The 23,009-nt window shown below is 42.7% G+C and overlaps 1 protein-coding gene and 1 long non-coding RNA gene across 4 annotated transcripts in view; one reads left to right on the top strand and one right to left on the bottom strand.

Moving 5' to 3' along the window:
- Window positions 1-23,009, top strand: part of LOC140077063 (uncharacterized) — a 62,617-nt gene that overhangs the window by 16,583 nt on the left and 23,025 nt on the right. The gene's annotated exons all lie outside the window — the stretch shown is intronic.
- The window catches only part of FGF16 (fibroblast growth factor 16), a 29,821-nt gene continuing 20,501 nt past the window's right edge, over window positions 13,690-23,009 (bottom strand). For both annotated transcript variants that reach the window (XM_072123922.1, XM_072123923.1), the window contains exons 3-5: window positions 21,658-21,761; window positions 15,119-15,360; window positions 13,690-14,127 (exon numbers count right to left, since the gene is read on the bottom strand). In XM_072123922.1, coding sequence (XP_071980023.1) covers window positions 14,091-14,127; window positions 15,119-15,360; window positions 21,658-21,761 — 383 coding nt within the window. In that variant the 3' untranslated portion in view covers window positions 13,690-14,090. The remainder of the gene's footprint in view (window positions 14,128-15,118; window positions 15,361-21,657; window positions 21,762-23,009) is intronic.

The following is a 23,009-nucleotide window of genomic DNA, read 5'->3' as shown; positions in this document are numbered from 1 at the left end:
AAACTACTACAATACCTTCTCCCATTTACAAGCCAACTACTATAATACTGCCCCTATGAACTGGAATATAACTACTATAATACTGCCCCTATGTACAAGAATATAACTACTATAATACTGCCCCCTATGTACATGAATATAACTCCTATAATACTGCCCCCTATGTACAGGAATATAACTACTATAATACTGCCCCCTATGTACAAGAATATAACTACTATAATACTGCCCACTATGTACAAGAATATAACTACTATAATACTGCCCCCTATATACAGGAATATAACTACTATAATACTGCCCCCTATGTACAAGAATATAACTACTATAATACTACATATATACACAGAAGCGAACATGAAAAAAAAAATCAGTATTTACCATATACAGCTACAGAAAACACATGAGATCCTCACCTATTACATCCAGTGACATCAGGTGACGTCTCCTCGGATTGTTCTCGTTCCTCACCTTCTCCATTAGTTCCACCATCACCTTGTCTCTTCCTCCAGGTACACAGCTTTCCTGCAAACAGACGTCTTATGTTCTGCACTTTCCCATTGTCCCTTAACTGTCCCTTCTTCTGCTACCACCAATACTGTGCCCCAAATACTGTAATAAAGCCCCCTGAAATATTAGTACCACACAAATAGTAGAGCTGCTACTATGACCCAGGTGTAATAATAATGGCCCCAGCCTACCCTAAACATAGAATTAATGGCCCCAACCTAACCCAGACATAGAATTTATGCCACAACCTACCTCATACATAGAATTTATACCCCTAGCCTGCCCCAAAAATAGAATTAATGGCCCCAGCCTACCCCAGAAATAGAATTAATGGCCCCAGCCTACCCCAGAAATAGAATTAATGGCCCTAGCCTATCCCAGAAATAGAATTAATGGCCCCAGTCTACCCCAGAAAAAGAATTAATGACCCCAGCCTGCCCCCGACATAGAATAATGCCCCCCCCTGCGCCCCAGACATATAATTAATGCCCCCTGCCTGCCCCAGACATAGAATGATGTCCCCCCCAGCCCCAGACATATAATTAATGCCCCCCCCCCACCCAGGCATAGAATTTATGCCCCCTGCATACTCCAGACATAGATTAATGCCCCCCTGCCCCAGACATAGTATTAATGCCCCCTGCCTGCCCCAGACATATAATTAATGCCCCCTGCCAGCCCCAGGTATAGAATAATGCCCCCTGCCTGCCCTAGACATATAATTAATGCCCCCTGCCTGCTCCAGACATAGAATAATGCCCCCCCCGCCCCAGACATATAATTAATGCCCCCTGCCAGCCCCAGATTTGTATCTCATACGCCTCTCATACGCCTTAGGCTACATTCACACGACCGTATGATTTCTCCAGTCCCGTATTTACGGGCCGTATATACGTGACGTTTTTCATCCGTATGCAGCACGTATGTAACCCGTATTTTATACGTCCCCATAGACTTCTAGGGCATACGGAACTGAAATACGGGAGAAAATAGGACATGCTCTATATTTTTATACGGCAGTATACGGTACGGTACGGAACGGAGTTAACAACGGCAATATAAAAGGTCAGACGTATTGTCCATTGAAATGAATGTGGCCGTATGTAATCCGTAAAAAAACGGTACGGATACGGCCGTATACATATTTTCATTGTACTGTCACACATTACCCCTGAGGAAACCAAGGACGTGGCGATACGCGTGGGGCTTTGGCCCACACTACTCCCAGTTGCAAGCCAGCATTTAGGTAACATCAGCACGCTATAGTGCTTTCATGATCTTTCTGATTTCAGGCTATTTCAGCCTTTTATTCTTTGCTTGGATATATCTATTCTGCCAGCACTGATGCTTGCATGTGGTTTATTTGTATTTGGATACTTTGCATTTGCAACATTATTGTCTATTGGGGATAGTGTGGAGGGGTTCTATTTTGGTTGCATTGTAACCCTGATGCTTTTTAAGTATCTTTGATGGTGTTTGTTTCAATAAAATTGACTATTCTTTGCATAATTTTGCATACTATGTGGACATTCTTTACACACCACTCTGGTCAAGAGGAAGAGGAAAGACAAAAGGTTTAACCCCCATTCCTTAAAACTTTGGCATTGAGTTGGTTAATTTGAATGGGGGGTATCCTTGGGAAAATGTCAAACTCATTTTATAACCAAGCATGAGTAATCTCATCCTCTCAACATCCTCGGACCAGATAATAAAGGGTTTGTTCACCCCCCCCCCTCTGTGGAAATAACAGGGCATCTAATAACAGTTCAGCTTATCTTACTTTAGCGTTGACAAATCCTCTAATTTCAAAGATCATAGGACCAGGACAATGTCTGTTCTCATTACCCCTCGGGTTATATTGCAGAATGGTGGGTTCTTATTGGAAAAAAGAGGAATCCTGTCTGAGCAGTATCAAACATTTAACTCCTCTACTGCAAGAATAGACTAGATCCCTCCAAACTGCATTTAATATGATTTCAATTATCCAGTCATTGCACATCTCAGTAACCCTTTAAAAACCAGAGTGGATATTAAAAATGTTAACTTTTTATGTCTAGGATTTTATAACTTACAATACCCGCTTATTATGTTATCATTGATTATCCCATTCATACCAATCTCTCCATTGAATTGAATTCTAGTGCTGGTCAAGTGTTGCCTACACTTGACTAGCACTACAATCCAATGCCTGTGACCACAATTTATATGCTTAATGGAGGTTACAACAATAAGGCTCATATATTTTTAACCAATTTATGTACAGTCGAATTTGTAGAATAAACTGGGAAGAAGGAATGGGATTGAGCAGATTGTGTTGAACTCTAACCGTGACATAAAAAACTGGCTATAGCAGGATCTATACTGAAATTGAAATCTGAGGGTCTATAAGGACCTGGTCATAGTTGGTCATAGACGCACAGTTGACTCCCACATACACTTGTACAATTTGCCTGTTTAAGAATTGGGATGCTGAGCTCCAACTGTGATATCTATATCTCCCTAAACATCATGAGGAACAAAAAAAAAAAAGTAGATGAATGACCAAAACTAGGCTATATTCACATTCAATTTTTATAAGATCTTCATTGTATATCCCGGGGAAGCTCCCTCTGTAGAGGCAGAATGTACCCATAGACATATACTGTCTGCCCAGTATACATTACATCCTCGCGTAAACATAGTCTGAAAAGATGCAGCAAGCTTTATCCTGCTCCCTCCTGTTGGGCTCATTGAGCTTACACTCTTGGAGGTCTACAGTAATGTAACTGTCTATGGAAGGATAGTTGGGAAACACAACATATCCCACTGTATGAGCATATCCAACCGCCAGAAGGTTCAAATGCAACGTAGACATATCAGTACCAAAATCCTGTATAAAATGTACAGCCAGCTTAAGGAAGATATTTTAAACAAATGACGGCACATGACCTTTTTTATTGTTAATATCAGAGCCGGCTTTGGTGGAAGACACAGAGACCTACAATGTCTGATTTAAAGGGGTTGTCCGAGTTCTTTAAAAAAAGCTAAAAGTGGCCGGGACAGGGCTGCTTAAAAAAAGATAAAGATGTACTTACCTCCCGGTGCCCTCCCGTATCCAGCTTCTGGCCGGCCGTGGCCGGGCACGCCTATCCGTCCCTATACACAGCATTGTGTATGGGGGCCGGAAGGTTGTCGGGTCTGGCGCTGCTCCGGCGGCCATGTTTGTTTACATGGCACCTGGACCAGAGCGACAGCAGCGCTGGATACGGGAGGGCACCGGGAGGTAAGTACATCTTTATTTTTTTTAAGCAGCCCTGTCCCGGCCACTTTTAGCTTTTTTTAAAGAACTCGGACAACCCCTTTAAGATCTGTGATTATACACAGGGGGTGAGGAGGCTGTGCATGAGAAGTGGAGGCTATTTATACACAGGGGTGACTAGACTGTGCAGGAGAATTGGAGGCTGATTACACAGGGGGTGAGGAGGCTGTGCAGGAGAATTGGAGGCTGATTATACACAGGGGGTGAGGAGGCTGTACATGGGAAGTGGAGGCTGATTATACACAGGGAGTTAGGAGGCTGTGCAGGATAAGTGGAGGCTGATTATACACAGGGGGTGAGGAGGCTGTGCAGGAGAAGTGGAGGCTGATTATACACAGGGAGTTAGGAGGCTGTGCAGGATAAGTGGAGGCTGATTATACACAGGGGGTGAGGAGGCTGTGCAGGAGAAGTGGAGGCTGATTATACACAGGGGGTGAGGAGGCTGTACATGGGAAGTGGAGGCTGAATATACACAGGGGTGAGGAGGCTGTGCTGGAGAAGTGTAGGCTGATTATACATAGTGGATGAGGAGGCTGTGCAGGAGAAGTGGAGGCTGATTATACACAGGTGGTGAGGAGGCTGTGCATGAGAAGTGGAGGCTGATTATACACAGGGGGTGAGGAGGCTGTGCAGGAGAAGTGGAGGCTGATTATACACAGGGGTGAGGAGGCTGTGCAGGAGAAGTGGAGGCTAAATATACGCAGGGGTGAGGAGGCTGTGCAGGAGAAGTGGAGGCTGATTATACACAGGGGTGAGGAGGATGTGCATGAGAAGAGGAGGCTGATTATACACAGGGGGTGAGAGGTTGTGCAGGAGAAGTGGAGGCTGATTATACACAGGGATTGAGGAGGATGTGCATTAGAAGTGGAGGCTGATTATACACAGGGGGTTAGGAGGCAGTGCATGAGAAGTAGGGGCTGATTATACACAGTGGGAGATGAGGCTGTGCAGTAGAAGTGGAGGCTGATTATACACAAGGGGTGAGGAGGCTGTGCATGAGAAGTAGAGTCTAATTATACACAGGAAGTAAGGAGGCAGTGCAGGAGAAGTGGAAGCTGATTATACAAAGGGGGTGAGGAGGTTGTGCCGGAGAATTGGAGACTGATTATACACAGTGGATGAGGAAGCTGTGCATTAGAAGTGGAGGCTGATTATACACAGGGGGTGAGAGGTTGTGTAGGACAAGTGGAGGCTGATTATACACAGGGGTTGAGGAGGCTGTGCATTAAAAGTGGAGGCTGATTATACACGGGGGGTGAGGAGGCTGTACATGGGAAGTGGAGGCTTATTATACACAGGGGGTGAGGAGGCTGTGCAGGAGAAGTGGAGGCTGATTATAGACAGGGGATGAGGAGGCTGTACATGGGAAGTGGAGGCTGATTATACACAGGGGTGAGGATTCTGTGCAGGAGAAGTGGAGGCTGATTATACACAGGGGTTGAGGAGGCTGTGCATTAGAAGTGGAGGCTGATTATACACGGGGGGTGAGGAGGCTGTGCAGGAGAAGTAGAGGCTGATTGTACACAGTGGGGGAGGAGGCTGTGCATGAGAAGTGGAGGCTGATTATACACAGGGCATGAGGAGGTTGTGCGGGTGAATTGGAGGCTGATTATACACAGGAGGTGAGGAAGCTGTGCAGGAGAAGTGGAGGCTGATTATACACAGGGGGTGAGAAAGGTGTGCATGAGATTTGGAGGCTGATTATACACAGTGGGTGAGGAAGCTGTTCAGAAGAAGTGGAGGCTGATTATACACAGGTGGTGAGGAGGCTGTGCAGGAGAAGTGGAGGCTGATTATACACAGGGGGTGAGGAGGCTGTGCAGGAGAAGTGGAGGCTGATTATAGACAGTTGATGAGGAGGCTGTACATGGGAAGTGGAGGCTGATTATACACAGGGGGTGAGGAGGCTGTGCATGGGAAGTGGAGGCTGATTATACACAGGGGATTAGGAGGCTGTGTAGGAGAAGTGGAGGCTGATTATACACAGGGGTGAGGAGGCTATGCAGGAGAAGTGGAGGCTGGTTATACAAGGAGAGGTGGCTGTGCAGGAGAAGTGGAGGCTGATAATCCACAGGGGTGAGGAGGCTGTGCAGGAGAAGTGGAGGCTTTTTATAAACAGGAGGTGAGGAGGCTGTGCAGGAGAAGCGTAGGCTGATTATACACAGGTGGAGTGGAGGCTATGCATGAGAAGTGGAGGATGATTATAGACAGGGGGTGAGAAGGCTATGTATGAGAAATGGAGGCTGATAATACACAGGGGGTGAGGAAGCTGTGCAGGAGAAGTGGAGGCTGATTATACACAGGGGGTGAGGAGGCTGTGAAGGAGAAGTGGAGGCTGATTATACACAGGGGTGAGGAGGCTGTGCAGGAGAAGTGGAGGATGATTATACACAGGGGGTGAGGAGGCTGTGCAGGAGAAGTAGAGGATGATTATACACAGGGGGTGAGGAGGCTGTGCAGGAGAAGTAGAGGCTGATTGTACACAGTGGGGGAGGAGGCTGTGCATGAGAAGTGGAGGCTGATTATACACAGGGGTAAGGAGAGCTGTGCAGGAGACGTAGAGGCTGATTATATTCAGTGGGTGAGGAGGCTGTGCAGGAGAATTGGAGACTGATAATACACAGGGGGTGAGGAGGCTGTGCAGGAGAAGTGGAGGATGATTATACACATGGGGTGAGGAGGCTGTGCAGGAGAAGTGGAGGATGATTATAGACAGGGGGTGAGAAGGCTATGTATGAGAAATGGAGGCTGATAATACACAGGGGGTGAGGAAGCTGTGCAGGAGAAGTGGAGGCTGATTATACACAGGGGGTGAGGAGGCTGTGAAGGAGAAGTGGAGGCTGATTATACACAGGGGTGAGGAGGCTGTGCAGGAGAAGTGGAGGATGATTATACACAGGGGGTGAGGAGGCTGTGCAGGAGAAGTAGAGGATGATTATACACAGGGGGTGAGGAGGCTGTGCAGGAGAAGTAGAGGCTGATTGTACACAGTGGGGGAGGAGGCTGTGCATGAGAAGTGGAGGCTGATTATACACAGGGGTAAGGAGAGCTGTGCAGGAGACGTAGAGGCTGATTATATTCAGTGGGTGAGGAGGCTGTGCAGGAGAATTGGAGACTGATAATACACAGGGGGTGAGGAGGCTGTGCAGGAGAAGTGGAGGATGATTATACACATGGGGTGAGGAGGCTGTGCAGGAGAAGTGGAGGCTGATTATACACAGGGGTGAGGAGGCTGAGCTGGAGAAGTGGAGGCTGATTATACACAGGGGGTGAGGAGGCTGTGCATGAGAAGTGGAGGCTGATTCTACACAGAGGTGTAGAGGCTGATTATACACAGTGGGTGAGAAGGCTATGTATGAGAAATGGAGCCTGATAATACACAGGCGTTGAGGAGGCTGTGAAGGAGAAGTGGAGGCTGATTATACACAGGGGTGAGGAGGCTGTGCATGAGAAGTGGAGGATGATTATAGAAAGGGGGTGAGAAGGCTATTTATGAGAAATGGAGGCTGATAATATACAGGGGGTGAGGAAGCTGTGCAGGAGAAGTGAAAGCTGATTATACATGGTGGGTGAGAAAGCTGTGCATGAGATATGGAGGCTGATTATACACAGTAATAACGAAGCTGTGCATGAGAAGTGGAGGCTGATTATACACAGGGGTGAGGAAGCTGTACAGGAGAAGTGGAGGCTGATTATACATAGTGGGTGAGAAAGCTGTGCATGAGATTTGGAGGCTGATTATACACTGGGGGTGAGGAGGCTGAGCAGGAGAAGTTGAGGCTGATTATACACAGGGGGATGAGGAGGCTGAGCATGAGGAGTGGAGGATGATTATAGATCGGTGGTGAGAAGGCTGTGCACGAGAAGTGGAGGCTGATTATATACACAGGGGGTGAGGAGGTTGTGTATGAGAAGTGGAGGATGATTATACACAGGGGTTGAGGAGGCTGTGCATGAGAAGTGGAGGATGATTATACACAGGAGGTGAGGAGGCTGTGCAGGAGAAGTTGAGGCTGATTATACACAGGGGGTGAGGAGGTTGTGCAAGAGAAGTGGAGGCTGATTAGACACAGGGGGTGAGGAGGGTGTGCGGGAGAATTGGAGGCGGATTATACACAGTGGATGAGGAAGCTATGCAAGAGAAGTGTAGGCTGATTATACATAGTAGATGAGGAGGCTGTGCATGAGAAGTGGAGGCTGATTATACACAGGGGCTGAGAAGGCTGTGCAGGAGAATTTGAGGCTGATTATACACAGGAGGTGTGGAGGCTGATTATACACAGGGGTGAGGAGGTTGTGCGGGAGAAGTGGAGGCTGATTATACACAGGGGGTGAGGAGGCTGTGCAGGAGAAGTGGAGGCTGATTTTACACAGGGGGGAGGAAGCTGTACAGGAGAAGCGGAGGCTGATTATACACAGGAGGTGTGGAGGCTGATTTTACATAGTGGGTGAGAAAGCTGTGCATGAGATTTGGAGGCTGATTATACACTGGGGGTGAGGAGGCTGAGCAGGAGAAGTGGAGGCTGATTATACACAGCCGGTGAGTAGGCTGTACATGAGAAGTGGAGGCTGATTATACACAGGGATGTGGAGGCTGATTATACACAGGGATGAGTAGGCTGTGCAGGAGAAGTGGAGGCTGATTATACATATTGGGTGAGGAGGCTGTGCAGGAGAAGTGGAGGCTGATTATACACAGGGGGTGAGGAGGCTGTGCATGAGAAGTGGAGGCTGATTATACACAGGGGGTGAGGAGGCTGTGCATGAGAAGTGGAGGCTGATTATACACAGGGGTGAGGAGGCTGTGCATGAGAAGTGGAGGCTGATTATACACAGGGGGTGAGGAGGCTGTGCATGAGAAGTGGAGGCTGATTATACACGGGGTGAGGAGGCTGTGCAGGAGAAGTGGAGGCTGATTATACACAGGGGTGAGGAGGCTGTGCTGGAGAAGTGGAGGCTGATTATACACAGGGGGTGAGGAGGCTGTGCATGAGAAGTGGAGGCTTATTATACACAGGGGGTGAGGAGGCTGTGCATGAGAAGTGGAGGCTGAATATACACAGGGGGGAGGAGTCTGTGCAGGATAAGTGGAGGCTGATTATTTACAGGGGGTGAGGAGGCTGTGCATGAGAAGTGGAGGCTAATTATACACAGGGTTGAGGAGTCTGTGCAGGATAAGTGGAGGCTGATTATACACAGGGGGAGAGGAGGCTGTGCAGGAGAAGTGGAGGCTGATTATACACAGGGATGAGGACGCTGTGCAGGAGACGTGGAGGCTGATTATATACAGGGTTGAGGAGTCTGCAGGATAAGTGGAGGCTGATTATACACAGGGGGAGAGGAGGCTGTGCAGGAGAAGTGGAGGCTGATTATACACAGGGGTGAGGAGGCTGTACATGAGAAGTGGAGGCTGATTATACATGGGGTGAGGAGGCTGTGCAGGAGAAGTGGAGGCTGATTATACACAGGGGGTGAGGAGGCTGTGCAGGAGAAGTGGAGGCTGATTATACACAGGGGGTGTGGAGGCTGTGCTTGAGAAGTGGAGGCTGATTATACACAGGGGGTGAGGAGGCTGTGCATGAGAAGTGGAGGCTGATTATACACAGGGGGTGAGGAGGCTGTGCAGGAGAAGTGGAGGCTGATTATACACAGGGGTGAGGAGGCTGTGCTGGAGATGTGGAGGCTGATTATACACAGGGGGTGAGGAGGCTGTGCATGAGAAGTGGAGGCTGATTATACACAGGGGGGAGGAGTCTGTGCTGGAAATTTGGAGGCTGATTATACACGGGGAGAGGAGGCTGTGCAGGAGAAGTGGAGGCTGATTATACATATTGGGTGAGGAGGCTGTGCAGGAGAAGTGGAGGCTGGTTATAAACAGGGTTGAGATGTCTGTGCAGGATAAGTGGAGGCTGATTATACACAGGGGGTGTGGAGGCTGTGCAGGATAAGTGGAGGCTGATTATACACAGGGGGTGTGGAGGCTGTGCTTGAGAAGTGGAGGCTGATTATACACAGGTGGTGAGGAGGCTGTGCATGAGAAGTGGATGCTGATTATACACAGGGGGTGAGTAGGCTGTGCATGAGAAATGGAGGCTGATTATACACAGGGGGTGAGGAGGCTGTGAATAAAGTACAGGATACTTATACTAGAAAATCTGTCTGTTTGAATGTGCATGTAGAGATGTGTTTGTGACCACCAGGAAATAGGTGTCAAATGTATTTTCCATTTTTTTAATGTCCAAATATCAGGTTGTGTCTTACAGTCCAAAAACATTGCAATACAGTGGGTGTTGGTTACATTGCATGCTTTTCTATATCAAAGAATATGCAAGAGGGCCCAGGCAAGAGGGCACCTGCTTTGCGTTTGTAAAAGCAACCCAAGCGCCATGTGTGACCCCATTCTGAGACCATTGTCAAGATTGTCAGATTTGTTAAAATGACCCCCTTCCCAATGACCCTCTTTTGCCCATTTCATTCTTGTGATACAATCGTGTATGGCATGGTATAGTAGAATATGTAATGGTGATATTATACATATAAAACAAAAGTTTGTATTGGTGCATAATACAGACTGTAGTATTAAGTTACCACGGCAACCCTAAAACACCATCCAAATAAATATTTTAAAATTCTCAGACGACTGATTTTTGCAGAGATGGCAAACGTAAACATGTCATTACCTCTCAAAAACCTGGAGCTGACCCATTTCATTACAGACACCACAGATTATTACTGAGTCATATCCAAGGTTATTCTCGGGTCCACCAGTGTGTAGATGGAGTCTTGGCCAGAAGATCAGGGGTTAAGGGTGGCACAACTGGTGGGAGACACGGCTTCTGGCTGGCTGCCAGTCCCAGTTCTCTGAAGACAGGACTCGCTCCTGCTAATAGCTGCGGAAGGTGATTAAATGCAGCTGCCTCCATGCAGAGCCTTTCAGGGGATCCCCTTTCAGATGCCTCTCATCATTTACCCTTTCGGTGCCTCATACATTTTCAGCATAGAAATATCTACCCAGAATTATGTGAATGCACCCACAAATAATATTCACACATATATGTGGTTCAGATAATTATCAATAATCAAGTAAAGGGAATTTAGGAGAGAAAAATAAAAGAATCTGGAATCATCAACTGTTACCTTTGCTTTGGTAGCCCAAGACCATGAAATTATAGTTTGGCCATTTCTGCATGTCATTTCCATATGTCATCGTTAAGTTAAGTGAAAGGGCCAATTCATTATTTTACCTATTTAACCCTAAAATGAATGAACATGAGACAGAAATTAAAGAACTGTCGTCTAATGATAGAATAGAAAGAGAAGATAGGAGAGTATTATTTTTTTCTCCGGCATTTATTGCCATGTTTACTGGCATGTATAAACCAATGTTGTCCAAGTGATCCCATTGAAGCAGTCGTGTAGCTACATAGCGTGCAGAGGTAACTGTTGGTTTTGGCCTCAAATGGCCCTTTGCCTTTGCCACAACACATTATGGGCAGCGATCTGTTACAGAATGTACATTTGGACCCTGAAAGTTCCTGCTCAGCTTGATGCATTAGAGTTTGGTAATGGTTTAATAGTGAAATGCACAGATAAAAATGTTTCTGTTAAAAACCAGATGTATCACTCAATGGAAAGATAACAGAACAATGGCTTTGTGTCCTGAGTGTGGAGTTGTGCCTACAGTTCACCCTTCCCAGGTGAGCACCTAGACTCTTAGATTCCAGTTAACTTTCTCCCAGTCTCATGCTAATCATCTGCTATTAATGAAGGGGGACTGCTGGAATTACTGCTGGGATATGGGAACCTGTTATTACTATTGGGTGACGCTAATGTAATTGCTTTAGGAGCATTGCCTACTAGAAGAGAGAATAGAAAGCACTGATGTGACCACTAGAAGAGAGAATAGAAAGCACAGATGTGACTACTAGAAGAGAGAATAGAAAGCACAGATGTGACCACTAGAAGAGAGAATAGAAAGCACAGATGTGACTACTAGAAGAGAGAGTGGGAGGCGCCGCTGTGACTACTGCAAGATTGAGTGGGGAGCACCACTGGAAGACTTTGTCAAGAATTAACTAAACAATATTAGGTTTTAATGGGTTGTTCTTTATCTCTCTGCTAATAATAAATGGTGTGTTACAAGTTTCATAAGAAACACTGCAAAAACACCACAAAATAAATAGGTTTTAGCTGTATACAATCACTGTGTGTATTATTCCTGTGCTGTGCCATCAATGTGTGTATTATCCCTTGGTACTGTGACCTTACTTTATTTATTATCCCCTACTGTGGCATCATTGTCTAATCACAGTGTCATACTGTGATATCATTGTGTGTATTAAACCTGTGCTGTGACATCACTTTTGTGTATTATCCATGTAACTGTGATATCATTGGGTATATTATACCTCTATTGGGACATCACTGTGTGTATGTTCTCTCTACTCAGACATCACTGTGTGTATTTTTCCTCTACTGTGATATCAATGTATGTATTATCCCGTAATGGGACATCACTGTGTATTATCCATATACTGTAAAATCACTGGCCCACATTTACTAAAAGCAGTGCAAACTGTACTATGTGCAGTTTCCCTGTGTGACGTGTCCATAGGGCGCCCGTCTTCATGAATCTGGCGCTCCATGCACTCTTTCGACAGAGTGTACCACTTTTATTGTTGGTGCACCTTTAACATGGGGCGGGCACTTCTGTCGGACTTTGCCTGATAAATGTGGTGTACAGCCCGACTGAGCACTGGAACTCCTATTTCAGTGCAGCTGTGACACAAATGTGTCCCTTGTACCACAAATGTGTCTCAGACTGGGGCCTCATATTACAGCATACAGCATGTACATATATACATATTTTGCTGTACAGTGTGCACAGATGATGGGGCCGACTGACACTGCAGTTAAGCCCCTGCCAGTGGCTTGTCGTTTTTTGACATGTACAAACTGGCAGATGTGCAGCCCCTCCCTCCTTAGGAGATCATTAACTTTAATGATCAGAAGTAGCAGTAACCTCACTATATAGTCAAGTAACTGAGTTATACATGCAGCTGCCATAGTTACAGTTATGTCCTTCTATTCTATTTTCACTACAATCATAGTAGATGTCACAGGATAGAACTGGAGGTCATGATAATTATGGGCATGTGTAAAATATGCGTTTGCATTTACTGTAGTGCCTGTGAATCTTTCGTGGCCATTGTACCACATCTGGCAAAAAATCTGAAGTAAATCCCCAACTAACTCTTGTCAATTGCACATTCATATTCTTGCAGATTTTGCTGAATGAAGGACAGAGTAGAAATCTATTTTTTGCATGTGTGCATGTTTTGCAAGTGTGCATGTTTTTACATGGCTGTAATCATGAGAGGCTTCTTACATGAGCAGAACACAATGGCATACTCACACAATCTAAATCCTCTCCAATTTTGGGACACATTTGCATAAGCCTTAGCCGATTGAGTTTGTGCACAGACCAATTGGCCAGTGCATGGTTACTATTACTGGCAAGAACAAGCCCAGGTCTTTTTTTTATCTGACAAGTTTCTACATAGCAAAAAGCTATTTTTCATGTGGATGTTCCATCAACTTCCCATATTTCTGCATTTTCCAGTGTTTCCCTCTCATCACTAGAGTTTTAAAGAATGGAGAAGCTGGAGGTAGTGAGAGAAAACAGACAGGATTCTTCCATATTTTAGGAGGTGACCTGAGATTCTTGGATGTGGCTATGACCAGGAGAGCCCCTTAGTAGAAGTGGCCATCCTAAGATGTGAAGGGACAGAAATCTTTTCAGCACTCCTTAGTTTTCATTTGATTTGCTTTAGATAAACTTTATATATTTTCCCCACCACTGCCATGAAAAACATACCAGCTTACAATATAAAGACAATTTTATTGCCAATAAGCTCTTAAAGACTCAAAATTATTCTTATTTTTTATGAGTCAGGAGGATATTGTTTCCCTCCTGATGAAAAATCTGGTCATAGGTATCTCTCATTAAAAATAAAATTATTTGTAATAAATAAATATATAAAATAAATATCATATACATTTCATAAATAGTTTTCATCCTTATGCACAGTATCTATGCTTGCATCTTTATAACGTTCCTTGAAAACAGGAGCACTGTGAGTTCAGGGGAGGGGAATTCCACAGATTTCGTCTTCAGATTGACCACATGCAGGTCACCATCATGTACAAGCTGGTGGTGAAATCCTCTTTTATAAGTTTTCACATCTTCTGCCTTGGGATGGCAATTGTTGTGTTAGACTCCTCATCCATCCAAGAAGTTGACATTTCTATCCAATGTTCTATTAAACAACATTTTTACACTTTAATTAGTGGCCTTAAGTGCCTTTATCACATACATTCTAGTGTGTGAAAGTTTAGTGGGTCTGTAAGTTACGGATACATAAGGCACAAAAGCAGCATATATGGAGCATACTTTGGTTGCACCTTCAGTCATCCTGTGTGCTCCACCTGGATCTATATTTGTGCCTCAGATAATTTTATGAAGCTGAGTGGAGCCGCTAGAGGGTTTTCTACCATTGCCCATCCTTAATATTACACACAATTCTAGTGTAGTGTGTGCATGTCATATGTTACTCATATGGCTCCCTACAGCTTCTAGTCATGTGCTAATGCTTGTGGATGATTTCAGTGATAGTTCACAATTGTTTTAGAATTTTTACAAAAGGATTTTGATATTTGGTTACATAATTTACAAAAAGCCATAGGGCAGTTTAATTGTTTGCCATAAGCCCACAGCACCAATATATATTTTGTTTTACGAGATTCCAAAAAGAATCCCCTTTTAGGAATTTTTTGAAAAAGGAACAATATATGATCCCCTTAGAAACATAATGCTCTCTTACATTCAAGCACAGTACCATTACTCTTAGTCTAAAGCCTAGAGTATGAAAAGGCCAAAAAGAGCCATTTTCAATGGCCTTTCTTCTACTGGAGGCTTAAACTCAACCAAAGTCAGGAATGCTTATTAATATTGGGTCCCAGAGACTGGTAACCAGTGGTATACATTTGTTGGTAGAGAATGGTACTAAGTACCTATTGTCTTATTTATATTTACAAAAGTAAGTATCTCTTTTATATAAAAAAGGAAAAGTGGTCTATATTGTGATGGCCATCACCCTTTCTCCTAGACCGCAAACCTTTTAAACAGGTCCTCTCACAACAGTTTAAAAGAAGTGTGCCTCCTGGCCAAGTAGCATTTCAAAACGGCGCTCCAGCCACTGTAAAAGTCCCAGGTATATACATTAACATCAGTAGGTAGCCGAACATCACCTATAGTGAAAAAGGTCTCTGTACATGATTGGTATCTTAGAAGGTTCCACAGGCCTTGGGAGGAAATGTGTGAATTTCTGATGTCGTCTAGTCTTATATCCATCTCTTGGAGACCCGTCTTTATTTAGAGCCACATAGAACTGTCTCTCTGGGTCTGTATGCTTATACAAAGTTGATGCATATGTGTTGTACCAATTTTCTTCAAACTGCTCCCGAAATACACACTCCCTGTTCAGCTTTTTCTGTCAAATAAGAAGGAAAAACATTGGTGAGGTTCATGGAAATTATATTTAATGTACAGTTTTAAATAATGTATAACAAAACCTTAAGATGACCACCCAAAACGATTCAACTCTATAATAGTCTCAGGGCAACAGGTTTTACCCCCATGGGCATATTTGAGCTGCAAATGACTACACTGTGAGTAAATGTTGCAGAATACTGCTCAAGGTGCCATATGAGTAGACCGTTGACTTCAGCATTAACCAACAGTATATATGGATTTTATTCAGGAGCCTGCGTTTGCCGACAGATACACAACTCATTGGTAATGTTTTCATGATTTCATATTACATGTGTGTTGTCTGTTATTTTCTGTTATGGAATTTTTAAGAAAAATGTCATCCACATAGGTATTAAAGGGTTCATGTCACTTTGGACATTTACTGTAATCCACAGGCTGCACAGAACAATGGCCAATCATTCATGATGGCTTTTTATCTCTACATTCAGGCAAGGCTATCAATAACTGGACCCCACGGAAAAAAAAGCAGGAGCCAAGTGCATTTTCAGTGGTTAGAGTAGAGTAGAGTAGAGCTAAGTAAGCCACTGCCAGACATCTCCACTGGGAATCTGTCTCCAAGGGAAGCAACGTGAACTAGCACTAAAATCCAACATGCCTGATCCTTCTTTGATCATGTCAGGGGATTGCTGGATGGCACACTACACACTGGAAAGTTATCTTTTGTGGTAATTTGTTCACTCAGCTGACTTTTCTATGTATGTTTGGTGACTGTATCCCATGGCTGAAGATTGAACTTTTTCTCTGCAAAAAAGGCTGTGTGTCATCGTGAGCATAGTATTATAAAAAAATTTCTGTAACACTTGCTGAATACTTAAGGTTGGATGACAGTTTCTACTATGGTAAATCTATCACATGAATCTTTGTATCATTAAATATCCCATGAAATAATAATTCCCATGAAATAATTTCGCCCCAATCCACAATAGAGATTAGTGGGGAATGTTAATTTCATGGAACAACCCCTTTAAGTTTTCTGCTTCCACTTTTATTACAATCTGTACTCCCCTTTGTTGCTACAAATATAAAAAAAACACATATAATTAGAACAGCCATTGAGTATTTTAAATACATCTTAATCTATGGGAAAGACAGATGTGATTATTGGTTTAGCGTGACTTCAGATGGAAGAAATGTTACTTTCCGTATGTTTTTTACAAGCTATTTGGGGCCACATAGCCTAAGGGACCCTTGATGGATTTCCAGCAGCTTTAACAGCCAGACTGATCTTCCTGCTAACGTAGGATGGAAGACACAGGCATTTAGAAAAAGAACAATCTGCAGTCCTTCTGCATACTGGCTGGTATACCTTTTGTGTAAAAGCTGCTGGCATTGTGGGGGTTAATCAACTATGATTTTTGCCTGCATTCTCCCAGCTGGGTTTCTGGGAAGAAAAAAAAATCCTTGACTTTTTTTTCCTTTGGACCAAGAATGTTTTTCTTTTAGCGTTGCTAATTGTGTCTTTGATCATTTTAATAGGAAAATCTCCACCTGTACATAGATTTTTTTTTGAAGATTGTTCCCTTATGCCTTGGCACAGACAATATATGTTTTCAACATGAATTTTACAACTTTGACATAAAAGAAGCTGGCTTGCAAGTGACACATCGCAGGGCCAGCTCAAATCCGCAGAGGGAAGAGAGCAGGCTATTGTAGAAACACATTTTTAATCATGAAATGACTACCATATGTATATACATTTGTGAAAAACGAGAGTATACATCAGAGAAATCTACCTTGTCCTACAGAAAAACCCATGCAATTTATAATAGAGAGGGATATCTGCAGCCAAATATTGGCCAAAAAATTTGATTTTTTTCATTAATTTCTATTTCTGTATGAATGTGGCAGGAATAAAGCTGGAAGGTAACCGCTAAGGATTTATTTGGCAAAAGGTACAATAAATTGTGGAGAGATGACCTTCTTAGATGCTCAGGTGGTGAACTAGTACAGTCCCTATTAAATAACTTTTTCTGTGCCAAAAATAACTCTTTCAGAACAGTAGTTTAGCAAAACACTAGGTTCAATGAAGGTTAGGGCAGAGGAATAGGGGAAATATTTTGTGTGATGTCCTCCTCATATGAAGTGACAATGTACCAACTCATATCAGGGTGACCCAAGCGGGCTTTTTAATTCCCCACACTGATAAACTTTAGATTATATAGTCATTATATTATTATCATAGGCATGAAGCCTATGTTGGATTTAAGGCATCATGCTCATGGCAGATAAAAATTGTCTATATGAAATTGAGGCATACTATATGCTATCAGTATATAGCATCTCCCTATGGTTCTAAGTAATAATGGCTTTGAATTATGAAATCTGATATAAGATCAATTTTTCCCCAAATTCTTTATAAATCATAAAAAATGTGTTTGACTGTACAACCCAGACTATAGCAGAATACTTTATTGTACAGAGTTATTATATGGCATCACATGTTCTGAGCACATCTCTAGCTATGTCATCATACAGGTTACATGCAGGTGGTTCTGCTGTATGAACAAGGTTTCATAGTGTATAGGATAAAATATTAGTCATTTTCCTTTTGTGTATAAGATGGACAAGGTATAGATGTGTCATGTTCAAGACTGGATACCTTGTCAGCACTTCAGAAAATGTATGCTCTAGTCAGGGCCGCCACTAGGAATTTTTGGGCCCCTGACAGATAAGATTTAGTTCCCCACACTTAAGTTCCCATACTATTATGCTACATTGCATACAAGTGCTTTATAAATTCATTATCATGGTATATATAGTTCCATGGAATGAATTATAGCGTGAACAGCACCCCCAATTTATTATATATAATGAACCCCCTAATTCATTAATTAAGGGTTTGCTCATATAACATATAGCGTAAAATGCATTAACAATGCATATAAAGTAGCACAGCACATGTCCCCTAGTAGATAGCTAGCCAGCGCAGCACATGGCCCTCAGAAGGTGGGTAGTCACCACAGCACATGCCCCCAGTAGATAGTTAGCCATGGCAACACATGCCCTCCAGTAGCTGGTGGCAATCGCAGCACATGCCCCCTCAGCACATCTAGTGGCCAGGCCCAGCTGCAGTTCTCCCTGTTGGTGGCCCTGGCTCTAGTTGAAAAGACAGGCCAGGTAAGACAAATCACCGACAAAATCTGCTACATTCACATATTCTCTAGTAGGAATATCTTTTATATTGATAGTCGCCCTTAGAGACTAGAGGTGCACATACACCTTCAATATCTGTTAGTTGAAATCTCATTCAGTTGACAGCTATTCCTTCTGATCCCATCATACATGCATACTTAGTTCTACCAAGCCTGCACGTTCTCAGATTCACCTGTGAACGGACACTGGTGGCCATGGCTTTTCTTATGGGGAGAGCAAAAATTCAAAATGTCTAACCCTTCCTGTTTGCAACATCTCATGTCAGTTTATAAAAGCAGCAGGTTCAGCTGAGTGGTCTGCTATATGTATGAGGGCCATGTTCAGTTTAAGCTGTGCGTATGACCTGTGCGTGTATGAGTTCATACTAGGTAGAGGTTGTACTTAGGATGCAGCACACATTGCAATACTCCCAATTATACAGCTCATAATTTTAATTGTTAGTGTTTTATTAGCAACCAACCCTTTTGTCTGGAGTGCTGTTTGTGTTATTCCCCTTTAAGGTCAAAGTCCACATGCACCATGGAAGAGTATTCTATATGTACCTAGTAGCATGCTAACTTACAGGAATTATAATTATATTGCGATTACCGGTACTAATTATGCATGACCGCAGTGAGACATTATTATGCTGCTGGACACTAGGGGCGCTGTTTGTTCATGTTTTGCAGATGTTATATAATCCGGAAACATTTAGCTAGCAGCCATGGCCTATTACTTTCTAATAATTAATGATTATAATGTAGAAACATGTCATGTTAATGCGGAACAACTTATGCAACAAGTTTGCTGCACATTTAAAGGAGAAAAAGTTAAATATAAACATTACAACCCACAACTTTAATGTATTATTAAGTTTTTATATGGTCCGGGTGGCTCTGCTGGGGTTAAACAAGATGGTATATGTTCAAGCAGCTGCACAACTAGGGAGCACTCAGGCCCTTGGGCATAAAAGAGGTTGGATTTCCCTTCATAACCCAATTACTGATGTTTTATCAGCATAAGTGATCAAGATTTATTCACATTAAAAATGTGATTATCACAAGTCAGCGCAGCCTGATGCAGTGAAAACTGGGTGAGGCTGCTCTAAATTATAGCACAAGGGACATAGTGTTACTGTGCCTGATATGTAACGTTCCAATCAGCCATCTGCCTCACACTACAAAGGATTATAATATCCATGATGGTTCCTGGGATCATTGTAAGACACAGTTTGTTTGTGATGATTGAATGACGTGTAAGAAAAACATGTTTATTTGGGTTGAAACACCTTCTGCATCCATGCTATGGTATCTTATGTGACAAAAACAAGACTGAAATAATCGAAAATGATTTGAATGGGAGCTAAGTTGCAGTAACTCATTTCAGCCACTACACAAAGAATGGAACTATCTGCTTCCCATCACATTCTTTATTTAAAAGCTGCTATAAACATATGATCTGGGAGAGGTACTAGGTGTTGGACTCCTACCAATCTGATATCCCGAAAACAACATGTCGGCAGAAATTGACTCAATAAACCACTTCCAGCATATTTTCAAGCAGATTAACACCTTTCAGATCAAGTTTCTTTCATGGCCAAGTTAGTGGCATCATCTAGAAAATCAACTTACAATTTTTTGTATGAAGTCATGGCAGAGATTTTAGCACTGAAGTAAAGTTCTCCTCTCCTCAGAACATCCCCAGCCAGATAGTGATGTCCATAAATGCATGGCATTCTAAGGTAAGGAGAGATTGACCTCAAGCACTGAGCTCTCCAGCTCTGTGACTATATACAACTACAGTAGTTTACTTCACTGTGGACTTTCTGGATGATGCCACCAAACTGGACCATGAGTGAAACAGAAGGTGTTATTCTTGACAAAATACTGATAGTGGGGGTATATTAGGTAATTTTCTACTAGAAGATAGTTTGAAGATAGTTCTGCAATATTTGCAGCCTAGAAAAACCCTTTAATTCTAAGCTAGTGATTTAATTAAAATTTTTAAAAAGGCTTCAAAGTATGTGTTCTCATCAATATCTCCTTTATGAAAATCCAAAAACTCTACTACTGCAGGGTCATCCCCATTAACACTGAGGCAAAGATTGATTTTTCCCTTTGTTCATGGTGTGGGCGAAGATCTGACCTGATTCTACTTGAAAATACAGCCACATTTCCCAGTTGTGTATTTACATGAACAGGTGGCCCCTGACTTAAGAACACCTGACTTACAGATGACCCGTAGTTGCAAACAGCCCTTTGGATTTTGGAAATTTATTATACTTTGGTCCCCAGGCTACAATTATGAGCTATAAGAGTTATCAAAGGTGTCTGCAATTAAGATTTAGTGTTAATCCTAGTTTTTATGACAACCCAATAGTTTTAAAATCCAATTGTCACAGAGACCAAAAAAATTTAGGTTGGCGTTACAATTATAAAATATACAGTTCTGACTTGCATACAAATTCAACTTGTGGAACAAACCTACAGAACCTATCTTGTACATAACCTGGGGACTGCTTGTATTCTGACTGATTGTATCCTTCTTTTATCTGCTTGTAAATCTGGCAATTCCGCAAAATGTTCATGATCTCCAATTATTCGGGTGCATTAAAAACCTTTCTTATTGATTAAATGTCCTACATGTACACTGAGATCATGGTTTTCAATGTTCTTAACATTACTCATGTTCTGTATAGTTAAAGGTTGTGCTTTTTAATCATTTAGCATGATGGGACCAAGGGGTATAGCACTCCAACAGGGCAAGGTAGTCTTCTAACCAGGAGAGGTACTTGTTGCTAGTTCTCTGTGCCAACTTCTGGCCCTCTGCTATGTCAGGTAACCAGTAATCCAACTCTCCCACTAACATGGCTTCTAACTTGTGGACAGCAAATGAGTGCCTCTATTTATTCCTATAAAAGCTTCAATGCAGTCTTGTGAGAATAAATAGACTGAGTTCCTGCACACACTTAAAGGAATTTTATAGGAATCTGGAAAACCCCTAGGGGTCTTTATATTATGAACTAATATTTCAGATATATTTCAATAGTTCACTGATACGAGTATTCAATATGAGTTTATTGTATTGGATTTTTCAAACTTACCGACCCATACAGTTCTCCTCTTTCATTCATGCCCAAGTACAGTCCAGAGTCCACACCACGGATACTGACAAGACCCACAGCCAAGCTGATGAACTCTAATATTCCTAAGGAGAAACCAAGTGCACAGTGTGAGCCAGATCTCGTCATAACTGCTATACATAACCAAGCCTTTTCTGACATTTCTTATGTATATTATGTGCTTGCTTTATACTTATTTAGAGATGGGTTAGATGAGCTGAATCAGATCCATCTCTGGTGCTTCTGCCTATGCGCAGTATAGCCATGTTGTACTATGCCAGCATTACCGAATGACTGCACAAGCGCTATTATTTATTGCGGCCCCAGTATAGCGTCCTAAATCTCCTTAATAGGTTAAACATTATCTTAAACATCTTAAAAATCTTTAAACATTATTGCATTTGTTACAAATGAAAGATATTCAGACCACTACTAAATATATTCATCCTTGTATTTTCATGGTTGTCGACTAATGTAGACAGATGTTGGATGGAAAGGAACTGACAAATGACATAGTGGCTGGTTGCTTTTAGACAACTTTCTGGGCCACAATTGGTTGACCCTGCATGACATTTGCACTGGCATGATTTGACCCACCTCAAGGTTACATAAAGAAGATCTACTCTTTATTCTTTTTGTAAAAAGTACATGCTCATAAAAGAGACTTCTGTTCAATAAAAGCTATTTTAGCTCATCATTACCTTGTATGTTACAGATCTTTATAGTGGGCATAAAACAATAGATTGTGTCTTTTACATTCACCAGTCAATATAAACTTTACTTATGAACTAAGAGTCCTCAATATTTCTGGATCAACATTTCCAATACATAGGGGGTTATTTATCATATGCTGGGGAGCCCGCCACCACTCCAACACAGTGGGATACATCAAAAGGCTTAGGCTAGCGTTCTGGCGCAGAAACCCTGATAAATAAGCTGTCTATACACACTGCAGCTGTCCGCTCTGTTTATTAGCCAGACAAAACATCTTTAAACTGTGATCATTCTTTAAAGGAAAGTAACATCTTAGAAGAATAAAGATCAATCATCTTTCACGTGATATCATTGGAAACGTATGCCCAACATGGGTAAAGATCTGTCTGGCTGCAATGAAAAATTGTGCAAATGCGAGACAATTCTTGGTTAAACCATCAACCGACTTCTTTCCAATGTTAATAGTGACTGCCATCTTGGAAGTACAGGGAAACCTGCCCTATTAACTCAAAATATTAAAAATATTTTCTGACGTTTTGTACAGACAACACCTTTATCAGAACCAGCTGCAGGATCCACTGAGCCCACAGAGGGTGAGTAGGGCACTGTCAAACATGCTA

This window comes from Engystomops pustulosus, chromosome 9, assembly GCF_040894005.1.
Source record: "Engystomops pustulosus chromosome 9, aEngPut4.maternal, whole genome shotgun sequence".
In the NCBI taxonomy this organism is placed as follows: Eukaryota; Metazoa; Chordata; class Amphibia; order Anura; family Leptodactylidae; genus Engystomops; species Engystomops pustulosus.
Note: the sequence above shows the minus strand (reverse complement) of the source record. Positions and strands in the feature narration are given on the sequence as shown.